The sequence below is a fragment of the Camelus bactrianus genome, chromosome 12, assembly GCF_048773025.1.
Source record: "Camelus bactrianus isolate YW-2024 breed Bactrian camel chromosome 12, ASM4877302v1, whole genome shotgun sequence".
In the NCBI taxonomy this organism is placed as follows: domain Eukaryota; kingdom Metazoa; phylum Chordata; class Mammalia; order Artiodactyla; family Camelidae; genus Camelus; species Camelus bactrianus.
The window spans coordinates 20156122-20172331 of record NC_133550.1 but is presented as its reverse complement, the minus strand read 5'-3'; the positions used below and the strand labels follow the sequence as shown (position 1 = coordinate 20172331).

Here is a 16210-nt window from a genome sequence, read left to right as displayed (position 1 = left end):
TGAGTCAGATAGAAGACACCCAGCAGAAATTCATGAGAGCATCTAGATTTCAATTCGACAGTCTTTGGAAATAACTTGCTCATAAAAATTTCTATTTCATGTCAGTTGAACTACCCTCCTAGAATGACTCATGCACAGAAATCTTACTTTACTAAAAAGTCTTACCTTTACAAACTTTGCAACAGCTATGAGACAAGGTAATCTGATGAGACTCTGGACAGTCCAAAGTGGGACAGCCTGAACTCTCCACCAGCTTCATGGTCTGCTCCTGTTAGACAACAGAAAATAAACGCTTCAAACTTAATTAGGACTGGCTAAGAAGTTTCCAGATCCAGCATCTGAAAATCTCTTTTAATATGAGAGTAAAATTTTCATCCTGAGAACCTCTGTGCAGGTCACAGGCTCACTTGCAAAATGACATAAATCACAACTGGAAAGCCATTTTAAAACTGACAAGCCAGCTCTGGGAATGGGAGCAAACCACACTGCAGCCATAGTTTCAATCTGCCAAACATCAGGGTGATCCTGAAAGATTCAGTTAGTTTACAACATATTTGCACATCCAGATGACAATTGTGGCAAAGATACGGCTTGAATTCGATCAACGGCTCACTTTGGAAAAAAACAATAAACAAAAACTGAACTTTTAAAACACTTTCATTTTAAAGTTTCCTAAGCTGTTATGAACAGATTCTCGCAAATGAGTCCAGTAAGGAATACTGGGGGGGGAGAGGGGGGGTCTCTCACAGAACTATAAGGAAAATGAGGACTGTATTCACATCTCTTTTGTGCATGAGTGTCTAGTGTATTTTCTAGCACATAGTTAGCATTCAAAGAATTTCCTGAATGAATGAATAAATCAGTGTAAAATGATTATAGTTCTAGCAGCCAAAGTAGATTAAATCCTACTCAAGGAGAAAACAAAACACAGAACACTGCTGATAAACGGAGTAGCGTGGCCCTCAAAGCATGTGACCTCTTACTGTCCACCTTCAATCTCTCAAGAACGAGGGATGCTTACCAGTGCATAAGTAATAAAAACGAAACCCATCGGAACTTGAAGGTTTCCATTTTAATAACTGTGAATGAAAAATATTGCCGGCCATATCAGTGAACAAAGAATGCTGAGGCCTTTAAGTCATCAGCCACTACCTCCGCCCCAGAGAGTGAGCTCCCAATGCAGACGAGCAGGCAGCCTGGCCTCTGCAGCCACCCACAACAGTGCCCCCCTGAGGGAACTCAGGATGGGAAAAGCCAGATACTGGCCCTCCTTAGCTAAGGTGCTTACCAAAGGAATGATTTCAATGAGCCCAGAACTTTGTACCTTCCCATACATAAAAGAGCGCTAAATTCCTTAACCTGAGATATATGGTTTTCTTTAATTAACAGTCATCTTTTGATTTTTCTGACTACTTGGTCTCTGTTGCAAAAACTCCTATATACCCTGGCCCCTCCCCTACCGCTTTGGAGCAGTCTAGAGCCATCTGAGAGGCCGCCTCCTGGGCTGGAGTCCTCAGGCGCTGTAAGTACTGCTTTTACTAAAGAAACACTCATTTCAATATCCCCCTCTTCCTGGCTTGTCTATGGAAAGGACCTTTTCCAAATCACCATAATCTCTTATCAAGAAAATGTCAGGAGATATATATACAGTGGAGTCAAATGCTATTTTTCCTTTGGTTGGATGATAATGTTCATTCTGATAATCCTACTTTGAGGACCACAGTGCTTTTCTATGTTACTATTAAACTCACAGACCTCGCCCCCTACCCCCCAGGACACATGTTCAAGACCACAAAACTGACAATAAAGAAACAAAGAAGGACTGGAATTGACAGCCCAGAAGACGGAAGCCTGAGAAAGCTGTCAATTATGTAAAGGTGTAAATACAGAAGCTCAGGGGCCTGAAGGGAGAAGAAACAATAGGAGTCCTTAATGTCAAGAATGCAGCTGAGAACTACACAAGCATATGGAAATCCAATATTGCTGTGAAGTAGAATCCATAGCCACTAACTACATGTAGCTCTTGACCCCTGTAAATACAAAATACAGGCAAAATTTTGATGACTTATTATAATAAAAGAATGTAAAATATTTCATTAAGAATGTTATATTGATTTCATGTTGAAATGATAATATTATGGATAAATGGGGTTGAATATATAAAATTTAGCCCAATAAAAATCATGTGTGTGGTTTGCATCATACTTCTACTGCATAGCACAGCATTAGAGGGTAGGAAATGGTACCTTTTGCCTGAGTAAATAAGAGGTAATGTTCAATCACTCACCCAATATTTACTAAGTACCTGCACAGTTGACTATATGCAGACTTCTCACTAACCCAGTTTAAAATAAAATCACTTTATAGGTATCTTAACATCAAATAGGCAAATATCCAAATAAATTTCCCAATCATAATTATCAGTATTATGGAATACACTAGCCAAATGAAAAGAACACACATACACACACTAAGGGGAGAATCTTCAAATGCTCTCATGATTTTTAAACTCAGGGCTGATATTTCAAAGTTAGAGTTTACTTAGGAACCAACTGACAAAAGTTTTCCACCTTCCTTGCAGTGACTTTTCTCTGATTTCCTTCGTGTTACTGTATCTCACTCCAAGTCTTCCAATCCTTATATCTACAGTGGGACCTACTCCCACTCATAACAGCATGGGTGAAGGGATGCAGAGAGAAAAAGCCACCGTGAAATACAGCTTCAGCAATTCGTGTTATCGTTCCTGTGCCTCAGCAACCTTATCCTTAAGATGGCAACCTACATGGTGGGAGAGCTGATTTAAAGCCCAAAGCAGCAGCTAGAATACCTTATAATGGGCATGAAGAAATCAGAGCTTTCATGTTCGAGAAATCAAATCTGTCACAGTTTTGTCTCTTTACCTCCCCTCCTAGCTTATCCCAAATGTCTTCCAATTGAAGATGCATGCTGTATGTAGCTGGCTTTTTTCAGATTCAATTTATCTTGGCAAAATTCTGAGGATTTTACTTTCCCCAACACTTAACAATCATATGAATGTTCATGATTTATTGCCAGCAGAGTCAATCACTTCTATTAATTTTCTACATAACCTATACATACAAAAATGTCCCCCATAAGCATGTACAGAAGGTATTTAAAGAAGAAAATTAAGGATCAAATGTAAATGAACCCTAAAGCAAAAGCTTTATATATATAAACAGCTTCCTTCAGATAAAATATGGCTTGAAATATAACATCATGGTCAAGGAATACAAAATTATACTTTATGAAAGGTAAATGTGAAAAGTGTTATGAAACATATTTAGCTTTTCAACTAGCAGGTCAAGAAACAGAGTTAAAATGAATTACATTTGCTTCACAAGCAAACTTCAAGAGACCATGGTAGTACATTTATAAAGCATTCCCCTTCAAATCATTTAAAAGATCCCTCCCAAAAGGATTAAGATCAATATCAGTCTCATCTCCATCCAATAGCTTATTTTTTTTATGTTTTGTCTTTAATTGGACTGAATGATATTTATCACCAGTCAAAACCAAGACAGACAACAGATTGAGTCTACCTTTATCTGCATTTTCTTCAAAACAGCAAACAAGGAGCCAATTTGTATTTGGAAAATAAAAGACTACTTCATAAAACTTTAACTTGGTAAAAGAGCATTTTTATTTGTTGGGGAAATGACTTTACAACCACTAATTTACATGATTGCAAAAATAATTTCTATACCTTTGAACTATAATCAATATCTTAGACTTGCTCTTTGCCTTAGAACTTTTAAAGGCATCACAATGGTGAGATTTTAAAGAAACATTAGTTACTGCGTTTATAGACAGGAAAGAATTTAGAAAGATGCATGAAAAGCTCTCTTACCTTGCACTCATACAGAACACATACACCGGAAGAGGAATAGACCGTGTTTCTTTCTCCTTCAAAGTAGGTTCGTCCTTGAAACTGGCATATAGCTTTGGAATAAAAAAATACATATGTTTATTTTTTAAGATTTTACATTAGGAAAAATAGCTTACAGGCATTCAGATCTTCTTGCAACAATATTTCACATGTTCTTATGCCTTTTCAATGTGTTTGAGTAACTATAAGCCTAAATTCAATCTAGTATATGGCACATGTAGGCTTAAGTCATTTTCATGCCTGTTAAGTTCAGAGAGTTAAAATAAGGTACAAAAAGGATGGGGGGGGGGCAATGGTAAGTCAGAATTAAACTCTGAAAAAAGGAGTGCCAATAAACAGACTCTAAGCCAATTACTTGCCTGTGGGATGAGGTCTCACTTAAGGGTAGCTTAAGCAGGTGCTCAGGGCAGCTACAAATCAGGGCAATGCAAATATGAAACAAGTTCATTTTTTAAATACCATTACAGAATTTTAAAACAGAAACTTAGAAAGAAACTACTTTAATTTTAGTACTTATGTGTAGACTTTATGTTTCACGGGTTGGTATTATTTTACTTGTAAGTACACGTGTGTTTGGGTGCCCTGTTTAGGATATTGAAAAGTCTTGATGTGCGCCTTTAAATAAACTTTTAAAACAGAACTTCAGATTCGATAGGGGAAACATTTTTAATTAGCGAAAATGCTTGGAAAGTATCAAAATTTTTTGAGACATCCAAAATATTTACAATCCACACAAACATTTAGCCAACGGAAACGTTTGCTTGCTTTGAAGAGAATGTTACATACTTAGCCATGTGGACTATTCACCTAAATAGAGACAGGTTTACCCTAAAGTGGAGCTTAACCTTCAGTACCCTTCTCTGGTTTAGAATCCTTCTAAGACTCTGAAACAACTTTTGTTTTCATGAATTTGTATTGTTTTTCTTTCAAAGGGTACTCGATATTGTAGATGCTTTGGAGTTCCACACTACCTAGGTCAACCCAAGCTAATTACTTCAAAAGACCAGAGGAAGTGATCAGCCAATAGGAAAGGACTCAGTCTGTTAGCCCTACTTATTAAATCCAATTTTCAATTTTAACCACATGGATTTGACAAAATGGGTGAGTACATTTCCTTTTAACTCCATTGTGTGAGTTAAAGTCCCTCCTCAGAATTTACATATCCCATTATCTTTAAAATTTTATAATGAATTAGACATACTTCTATTAATAATATTGAATCTATATCGTACAAATATTCATATTTAACCCAACTTTCATCTTTGCTGAAAAGTTAACTATTTAAAAGGTGCACATTTAAATAATGGAAAGCATGCATATTTTTAAAATACCATCTTCAACTGATCTCCTTACTCAGCTTTTATTATCAAATTTTACTCCATAATATATATTACTGGCAAATTGATTTTAAAGTTTTGGAGCTTGCTGGAAGCAAATACAACTTACTGGCATAAATTATATTAGTTAAAAACTGGCTGAAGCTTGCTCACTCATGAATATTCAAAATGAAACTACAGATTGTCAGTTGCATACTATCTATCATATTATGAATTAAAATAGCATGCGCATTTACTTAATGAACCTGATTGTAAAATATATCTCTCCAACATGTAATTCTAAAGAGTGTGCCTTTTTTTCTTATGAGATTCAGTGACCTCACAATACCAGGATCTGGCGCATTGTGTGTTCAATTATACTTAATAAGTACCACATTTTATAAGATAAGGAGAATAAATAAAACCTTCTTACTTCTATTCAGCACCTGCCAGTCAAAGGTTCCTCTATCTATTATATTATACAACTTGATAACTGCAGCCTATTCAAGTTCAAGGGTATGTTGAAGGAAAAAACTGATGCCCCAAGTCTTTTTCTTAGAACAGAAGGAAAAGAAAACACCGAAAAAAACACAAGGATAAATTCTTCTTATACAAAGTCTGATGATAATTTAATATTCAAGCGGAGCAGATGGACCTTCTGTTTGAAACTCTTAATTCAAAAGACTCAAATAGGCAACTTGTGAGACAATAGGGCACCAAATGGAGCTTGGCAAAGGGAGAAACACAAAAGCGAATGAGATCACAATGGGTTCGTTTCCTTTCAAGCAATGAGCACAAACAGGGTGAATCTGGCTTCAAGAGAACTCAGAGTGAGTGATATCTGTCTCATTTCTTTTTTGATCAGTTGCTGTGGCTCTCCATAATTCTATACCTAGTAATGTCAACAGGGTATGACTTCCCTAGGCTCTTTAGGGTAAAAGTGTTAAGAAACTCAGAAATCTACACTCATTCCTAAAAATATACTACAAAGAATCCTGAAAATACCATTAGGATGGCTCTGGGACAAAGGAGTAGATTGCAGGAATAAAAGTCATATTAATTTATTAATACATTTAACAAGCATGTACTGAGCTCCTACTACATGCCTGGTAGTCTGCCAGGTACTAGAAATCAAAGAAGAAAGAAATATGATTCATCCCCTCACTACTGAGTAAGGAAGACAGACTCGTACACAACTAACTATAATAAATGCCAAGCTAAAGTGCTATAATTAAGAAATTCATGTTACATGTAAACACAGGAGACTGAGTGGTAAAATGGGAGGAAACGACTGGATCAAGGCTGAGGGAACAAACAAGGGCTCGAGAAGGACCCAGGCTCTGGCAACGACAAGTCACCACCACCTAGGGCTAAGGGACAAGGAGAGGAAATGGTTTTACTGGAGCCCAAGTTGAACTAAAGCTCTGAAGGCGGGACAGCCTGGTGGGAGCTGAAATCATGAGAAACACAGGTACTGCCAGAAACCCAGCCCAGTGCAGGGAAGGGGCAGGGGACAAACATGGCCAACTCTCTCTCCTCCAGCTTTCCAATTTCCTGCCAGGGCCTCCCATGGGCAAACCCTCCCCAAAGCCAGCTGGCAAGAGAGCGGGGCGATGCGGTCTGCAGAAGTCCAGCTCCTGGGGCACAGAGCCAGGCAGAGAAGGAGAGAGAATGGAACTGGGAACCCGGGCTGCCCAGGAAGAAAAACCAACACCCAGCACACGTGGCTCTCTTATTAATTCAATTTAAACCACAAAGAGGAACAGTTTACAAGGATAGGTTGACTAGAAAGGCATGAGAGAGTAGAACACAGAACAGATAAATTCTGAAGAGGGAAAATAGAGGATTTTTTTTTTTAATTCAGATCTGTTTGAAGGAAAAGTCCATGTAACTTATCGAAATGAGGTCCCTAGGCAAGCAGAAGGCAAGACGAAGGAACTGAGCCCTGGGCTGCTCAAGTGTCAGAACAGAGGAGAGGAATTAGATTAGGCATCGGCCCCAATTTTAACCAAGGCCAGTCCCTGCAGGTTCCAGAAACCAAGCCTCAAAGATAGTAATACTCACTGTGGCTACTACATTGACTGCAAGAAAGTCTCTAGAATTCCCTAACTGAATCGTACCTGCCTGTTTACCCTTTCCCAGCAGGGTGTAAAGTAAAAGAAATCACTTCCTCAACAAAACAATAAAGGAAAAATCACTCTGCTGTATTGACTTCTTCTTTAGCTGAATTGCATTCATGTGTTCATAGTCAGAGACTTCATCTCTTTCCTAGTTTTGGGGTGTGTGTGTGTGTGTGTGTGTGTGTGTGTGTGTGTGTGTGTGTGCACGTGCTGGTGTGTGTATACACAGTATTAAATTTCTTATGCTATAACTCTGAATTCCTATGTCCAAATCATTTACTGACTTAAAGCAGAATTATGGCCACAAGGCTGCTTTTTCAAAGATCTATGTTAAGTGATTTACTGAGTATATAACATGTTTATGTTCTAAGATGTGAAGTTTCTAGGGAGATGGTATTCATTCACACAGTCTTAGTGCTTTGCAGTCTAAGAAGCTAGGCCCCCATGAAGTCAGACTCACCCACAGCACTGTGGCTACTCTTAAGTTATTAATATCAACCAATGTCAAATGCATATTTACTATGACTCTGGTATACGCTGGTACCAGGGGGTACCATTCACATCATGTGAATTATGTCACTCAGAGTCATCCAGTGAACAGCCTATTCAGCCATAGGTAGGGACATTAATTAGAACTCAGAGAAAATTCAATAGGATGTTATTACAATTGGTATATATGTTTCACCAAGGCTATGGATTACTAATTACACAGTTACTAGCACCATAATTATGAGAGAATGTGCAAAAGCAATTAATATGAATTATTTTCTTGTCACTACCCCCCCCCCCGCCATTTTAACAATTAACAAGAAATAGGAAGACAGGAAATGCAACAGAGGCAAATCTGAAAGTCATCAGTTGTTAAAAAAAAAAAAAAAAGGTGAAAAGGAATTTACAGAACAGACTGAGAAATGGATAAGCAAAAGAAGCCAGTAAAACTCTAAAAGCCCTAAATTACACACTAAAATCCCGATTTACTGGTCATTAATGCAGAAATAGAAAATGCAGATGCCTCTAATGAGATTTAAAACAACTTCTGCAAACCCTTCTCGAAAGAATTATTCAAATCTATCTAACAATATTTTAGAATATAAAAGCAAAAAGACATAGATTTCACTTCTAAACATTTCCACATCCACTGGATATTTAGCTTTTCCTTTTTATTACTGGATTGAAAATACATGAGTCTAGTCTTTCCCAACTGGTATCAACACCTTTTAAAATGATACAGCATAAAATTAAAAGTTATGGATGCCAAGAAGAAAGCCAGTAAGATTCACTTAGGTGAGAAATGAAACTTATGGTTTCTTTAAAATTCTCTCTGAAAACACCAGGTATGGGTGATCTTTAGATTGTTTAAGCTCTCTGTTAAGGGCAGAGCTGTATACAGCAGTGGTTTTTATGTGATGTTTTTTGAAATCTTGATTTCTTATGGGAGGGCTCTTAGAAACCCAATGTACAATGTCAGTTATTTCATTTTGAGCCAACACGATAGTTATTTGTCAGTGATACACAAATCAAAGCTGTTGGATGAGAACATATCTCACTAACTGTAATTATATATACTGATGGTTTTATTATCCATTTTTAAAAAGAATGTTCAATAAATGCATTCATGAGGCAGGCTAAGATTCCGTGGAGTCAAACAAACAAACAAAAACATCTCAAAGTGTTTCAATATTCTTTAAAGACTCCAATCAGCCACACTGCATTTATCCAGCCCACAGCCATTTTTTGAAATCTGCACTCACTCAGAGTCAGTTCTTAACAATATGGTTGTAATAAACGATTTGAGCACTAAGTGCTATAAATTAATTTCTCCCTCTTTTACAATGCTTAAATCTCTATTAGAGCACTGAATCCATTTTTCCTTTCCTCTAGTTACTTGTATTCTTTTTTCATCTTTCCAACATGAGACAGGGACAGTGAGTGTCTTATATGTCTTTGAATCTTGTATTCAGCACCCAGCACTGGCCATGGGTAATTAACTCTAAAGGCTTGTTGAATTTGTTTTGTAAGTTCTCTTCCAGCTTCCTGTTTGACGAAAAGCCAGGGGAAAAAAAAAAAAAAGACAACTGTCCCTCTCTAATCTTCACGTTTTCCATTTGACCTTATCCTTTGATTTTGCCTCTTATAGTAAAGGTCCTATATATCGGGTCTCACCGAAATAGTTGGCCCTTGCTGTAAAATGGCAGCTTAGTTTCCACTTGAGTAGAGCTGGAACCTGGAAATGGGAGCAGGTTTGTCTATCGGTTAATGAAAAAGTCTCTGGCTACTGTCCAAGCAGTAACTTATCAACATGAATAATACAAGGCAACACATACAATGAAAGTCCACTTGGACAATCTGTTGGTAAATTTTTCCCTTCCTCTACATAAAACCAATTTCTATGACTCAATGCTTTTTAAATGATCGAAATTTCAGAGTGTTTAAGTAATTCCCAAATTCATTAATTATACATGATTGTTTCCTTTAACCAAATTTCATTAATTGTTGGGGAACTTCGTTGTTTGCAAAACTAATATTAGAGTTGAGGAAATGAGATCCTGAGAGCAGATGTGCAATCCTCCCCTCCCAGTCTATAAATATCAGGTCCTTGGGCTTCTAAAGGACCAAAGAGGGCTTCTCCTAGGGGGCCTTAATTTAGGTCAGTAGCCTATTCTTCCACAAAGAGAACAGGCCCTGAAACACCATAAATCTAGCAGGAGAGAGGGGTTAGGAGGCAAAGGAGGCTAAAAATAACTTCCAGAATAGAACAAACGCAAAAATTCTAACATCCTCTCCAGATCAGCCTTTGAGTTAGAGGGCTAGGTACTGGGAAAACAAGAACTGGATATTTAGAAGATCACAGCAAAAAGGCCACGTCTATAATTGGAAGGAAGAATGTCGTGCTTTTGCCCCTAATTTAATTTTACCCATTTAAGATATATCCTGAAATTCTTTTCATTTAACTACCTTTCCATCACTGGCCTTATTTTTGATCCTAGCTTACATACGATAGGATCGATTCTTTAAAACTAATAATGTAATCAATTCATTTAATCTCCTGGGAATAAGAAAAATGAGCACGATGAAGATTTGGAGAAAAATACAGCATTCGTGGCAATATAAAGACAAGCCTATAGATGACTCTGACTGCCTATCTCAACAATTAACTGAGATTACTCCATTTCCCTTTAAAACTTTCATGGCTGATCAGAATTTTTGGATTTTTTTTTTTTCTTTTTTGGTGTGTGTGTGTGTGTGTGTGGTGGGGGTACACTGGGTCTACCAGAAGGCAGGCACTCTGAATAAAAGCAACTTTTATTTTTGTTACCAAGGCTGATGCCCCAGGATCATACCCCTACCCCTCCCTCAAATAGAAACCAATTACTCTAATCTAAGTTTCTAATCTAAAGAGAAGAAACAAGAACTGGTTAGAATCAACTGAGCCCAAGATGGCAGAGTATTTGACTTCCAGTGGACAGTAAGCCTCACTATATGCTCATTGTAATACATTAGCATGCTAAGTGACACACCCACCAGCTCATGACAATTGAACATTGCCATGACAACAACCAGAAAGAAAAGCCCATACAAGGACTGAAAAGCCTGTACAAGGACTGATTGGTTCCATCACACCCAGAAGGAGAACATGATGGCAGAGGCCTCTCATAAAAATCCACGTGGCCCAACCGGAGCCAAGCTGTCTCCACAGGCCATCTTGGCTGATAGTACCCAGCTCGAGTATTTCCTTCTCCCAGAGGAGTGCTTTTCTTTCCTTCTCCCTGGTCAAATCTTTTTTCTCTTTTGAAGAAAAAAAGCAACCATTCACTCTGTCCCTCTGCCTCTGCTGCAAATACTTTCACAGCTGGCAGCAAGGACCACACTTTGGTGGGCCTCTTAATTGAGGGGTCCCTCTGTCTGCTAACAGAAACAGCAGAAGACAGAAAGACTGTAAAGTATAAACTGAGATGGAGCAGGAGAAAGGAAAGCAGAAAGCAACAAAAGGTTAAACAAGAGAAGCAAAATAATTTCATAAAAACTTGCTGCAAGAGTAGCAACACCCAGTGGAAATGAGAAACATTGATGACAACCTCCTGTCCACCAGGCACTGTACTAGGCAGGTGCCTCCCTGCCTTCAAGGAGCGTTCAGCCCAGCGTGGGAAACAGACACACAGCAACTCCACACAACGCAGAGGAAGAAAAACGTCTTATGACGATGTAGCTGGAAATGCTTCTCAGAGGAGGAACATTTAAAAATGAGCACTGAAGGAGGAAGGCTTTAGTATTATTTAATCAGAGGACGAGTACTCTAATACATTCAGAAAATAGAATAGAATAATAATCATAATAATATATATAGGACCAGATACTAAAGAACGTCTAATCAGGATACTTATATAAGCTGGAACTGGTTTATGATAAATTGACTTTATAACCAATTTATACACTCCCAATCTACTGGGCCAACAGTTCTCAACTGCAGATGCATATTAAAATCACTTGAAGAATATTTAAAACTCTAGACTCAGCTGCATAATAATAAGAATCTCTGAGGGTAGGCTCTGGGCCTCTTTATTTTTCAAAGCTGCTTGGGTGCAGGTAGGCTTGAAAACCATTTTACTATGCAGAAAAAAGAAAAAAGATCTAGGGAAAAAGAAAAATACAATTAATGTTCAAATAGGGACAGTTACATAGATATTCAGTAGGAGCCTCTGTATTCCATGTTATCTGGGTAGGAATTTGGTCCAGTCTGAAAAAACTCAAAGTGAGAAATGACAGTCAACAATAAGTATTACCTTAAATATTTTAATTAAAAACACATCCACACACATTCAACATTTTGAAGAATATTTTTCTTCACTATGGATTCTTAGATTGTTCTTCACTATAATCTTGATCATATAAATAAATATATAATGTGTTGCCTATAAGTTCTATTTGTTGTTTGTTTAAGTGAAACAAGATAGATACTCGCCAAGTAATCTGAAGAGGGATCATTCTTGTCCCTTGCTTTCTGTCACATTTTACCATTGTCTTAGTGACATCTAATTTAAGAGTATAGTTTTTAGCAATTTGAGTTTATCATCTGTTTCCAAAGCCCTCAACTTAATTTTTATTAGAAGAAAAATGATTTCTTTTCACATTCCCATCTCATTGGTTTATCTATTACGTACGTATAGGTGTTTATGGTATTTCAATAATACTACAATTACAATACAGAGACAACTGCCAGCAGTAGGTTTGGGAACAAACATCTACCTTCTGGTTAGCTTGCAAATCTAACTTATGCTGTCATGGCCTCAGATTTAGCCTCAAATTGAGGTGATACTTTTTTTTTTTAATAGAGCCAATGGAAATTATAGATGGGTGCTTCTCAAATCGCCTGGAGATCTTATTTAAATAAAGATCCTGATTAGGTAGAACTGGAGTGGGGCCTGAGATTCTGAATGTCTCACTAGCTCCCAGGTGATAATGATGCTACTAGTCCAGCCATCACGCCTTGCGAGGCAACGCTGTAGAACACTGATTATTAACTCTGCTTGCACGTAAGAATCACCCAGGGAGACTGCTGAAAATACCAGTGTGTGGAACCCAGATCAAGTGAATCAGAATCTCTAGGGGAGTGGCCTGGGCATCAGTATTTTATAAGAGCATCCAGGTGATTCGATGAATGGCCAGTGTTGAGAATGACTGATGTAGATGAATCCAACTAGTCAACTCAGTGAGCTTTTAACATACAGCTCCATCCTGAATATTATCACAGAGTGACTCAAAGGATGTTACTAAAAGAACCTAGCCAAAATTACTTTATTCTTATGCTATAGTTAAGGATAACATTAAAAACCTAATGTTCTACCTCCAGTGGCTTCTTAACTTCTAAATCATTTACTTACATTTATAACTTCAAAAAAGGTCACAGGAGTAATGGAAGTGGAGGACCAGGGAGAGGGTGAGGGAGGGGAGAGGATGCCAGAGGGAGACAGAGAAAGAAAGAGAGGAATTCATGCACACTGTGAGACTAGAGATTGAGCCTCATTAGATACAAAATATACTTGTATTTTGGGACAAAATATTTGTTAAAATATAGCACTTTTCCCTATTTTCAGACAATTTTCCCCCTTAGGGGGCCAATTAGGTAAAATTTTCTACAGCTATGCTAAATGAAACATTGAGGTTAAAATGTTAAACACATTAAGCCTGGAAATTAAGAATTAAATTACCCCCAAACTTAACACTTCTCATAATAACATGTCAAAATGTGATTGCATTCCCCCTGAAGCCTCTGGAATTAAGAAGTGAAAGGGCTTCTCATATTTTTTTCAGGCCTTTGAAGATACTATCATATGTATTGCTGCATTTCTCTTCACCTCCATTTATGAAGAAGAAAATTATGGAAATGTTCATTCTCATGCTGTCAATAAATACTTCCTGGGTGGCCACTATATGCCAGACACTGTGCTCAGCACTGGGGACTCAGCCGTAACAAGAAAGATTCTGCCTTCACAGAATCTGCAATACAGAGGGGGATTCAAGACAACTAACCAGACGAATAAGCAATAATTGCAGGTTAACACCAAGTAAAGAACCAGCCAGAATTGGACACTGGATAACAAAGCGGCCATTTGGGATCTGATCAGAGATTACTACTTTGGGTTGATCAGAGAATATCTCTCTGAGGAGGTAACACTTTAGCTGAGACCAAAGGCTGAGATGAGCTAATGTGGGGGTAAATGACAAGGAAAAAAATGCCCCAGGCAGAGGGGGAAATTAGCTGGGCTTATTTGAATGAATTCCAGCGTGGAATTTTTCATTTATCTGTTGTTACTGATTTCTAGCTTATGTGCACTGTGGTCGGATAGAATATCCTACATAAAGTATTTCTGTGAAATTTGTTGAGATGAGCTTTATCACCCAGTACATAATCAATATTGGTAAATGTTCCGTGGGTGCTTAAAGGAGTATGTAACGTGCACTTTGGGACTTAACGGTCTATGCAGGTTCATTAGGTTGAATTGTTCATCACGTTCAAGTGCTTTGTATTTTTAACGATTTGTGTGTGTGTGTGCGCGCACACACCTGTATTCTGGCAATTACTGCAACTTCACTCTGACTGTGGATTCATCTATTGCTCCATGTAGTTCTGTCAATTTTATATCATATATGTTGAGACTATATTATTGAGACTATATACAAACTTAAATTGTTGTCTTCCTTGTTATTTGAAATGTTATTATTATGAAGTAACTCTAGTAATAGTTTTCACCTTAATATCTATGTTGTCTGATAGAAGAAACCAGCTTTCTTTTCCATGGGCTATATTGTACTATTCTTTCATTTTTAACCTTTCTGTATCCTCACATTTCAGACGTGCATCTTTTAAACGAGCTGACTTTCATTAATTCAGTTTCAAAATATTCACTTTTTAAATTGGACCATTCAGTCTATTTACATTTAATGTAATTAATTTTAAAATCTACTATCTTATTTTGTGCTTTTCCCCTGCCTATCTGTTTCTTTTCCTCCTCATTTTACAACTTATTTTAAATTGATTGTTTTCTTCAGTCTGTTTTCCCTTACACTCACTCAATAACACATTTTAACACGTTTCACTCCTCACTATACCATAATGTTATTGTTGAATTTTAAAAATTTTACATATTCTATTTTTTAAAATATATTTTTATTGAAGTATAGTCAGTTTATAATGTTATGTCAATTTCTGGTGTGCAGCACAATGCTTCAGTCATACAGAACATACATATATTCATTTTCATATTCTTTTTCACCATAAGTTACTACAAGATAAGGTATGAGAATGATGATAATTATTATCTTAGTCTATCAATATTCATTTAGATTTACTATGTACTTTTTTTCAGCTTTTAATTTTTCTGAAACAGTTTTACTTTACTTCATTCATAAAGTTATTCTTATTAAGCATAGAATTCTAGGGCAGAAACTCTTTTCCTTGTACACATTAAGGATACCATTTCACTCCCTTCTGGCTTCAACTGTTGTTATTGAAAAGTCAGTGCACACAATTTTGAAGGAGAATAAATTTAGAGGACTGATGCTATCCAACTTCAAGACTTACTATTAAGCTATAGTAATCAAGACAGTGTGATCCTGAAAAAAAAAATAAACAAATAGATCTATGAAACAGAACAGAGACCCCAGAAATAGACCCCCTCCCCAAATATAGTCAACTGATCTTTGAAAAAGGAGCAAAGACAATACAATGAAGCAAAGACAGTCTCTTCAACAAATGCTGCTGGAACAACTGGACATGTGAAAAAATAAATCCAGACACAGACGTTACACCCATCCCAAAAGTAATTCAAAATAGATCATAGAACTAAATGTGAAACACAAAACTATAAAATTCCTAGAAAATAATAGAGAGAAAACCTAGATGACCTTGGGTATGGTGATGCTTTTTTTAGATACAACACCAAAGGCAAGACTCACGAAAGAAATAATTGAGAGCTAGAATTCATTAAAATTTAAAACTTCTGCTATGCAAAAGACAAATTCAAGCAAATTAGAAGACAAGCCAGAGAGAAAATATTTGCAAGAGATACATCTTAATAATGGGCTGTTAGCCATAATATACAAAGAATTCTTAAATTTCAACAAGAAAACAATCTGATTTTAAAATGGACCAAAGACCTTAACCTACACCTCACCAAAGAAGATATGCAGATAACAAATAAACATATGAAAAGATGCTCCACGTGTGTCATCAGGGAAATGCAAATTGAAACAATGAGCTACCACAATACACCTATTAGGATGACCAAGACCCAGAACACTGATAACACCAAATGCTGGAGAGGATGTGGAGCAACAGGAACTCTCACACAGTGCTGGTGGGAATGCAA

At 37.1% G+C, this 16210-nt stretch overlaps 1 protein-coding gene across 4 annotated transcripts in view; it reads right to left on the bottom strand.

Annotated features, from left to right (window-relative positions):
• Positions 1-16210, bottom strand: part of NELL2 (neural EGFL like 2) — a 288103-nt gene that overhangs the window by 162210 nt on the left and 109683 nt on the right. For all 4 annotated transcript variants that reach the window (XM_074374993.1, XM_010964165.3, XM_010964166.3 and 1 more), the window contains 2 exons: positions 3869-3960; positions 166-268 (listed from right to left, as the gene is read on the bottom strand). In XM_074374993.1, the coding sequence (XP_074231094.1) occupies positions 166-268; positions 3869-3960 (195 nt within the window). The remainder of the gene's footprint in view (positions 1-165; positions 269-3868; positions 3961-16210) is intronic.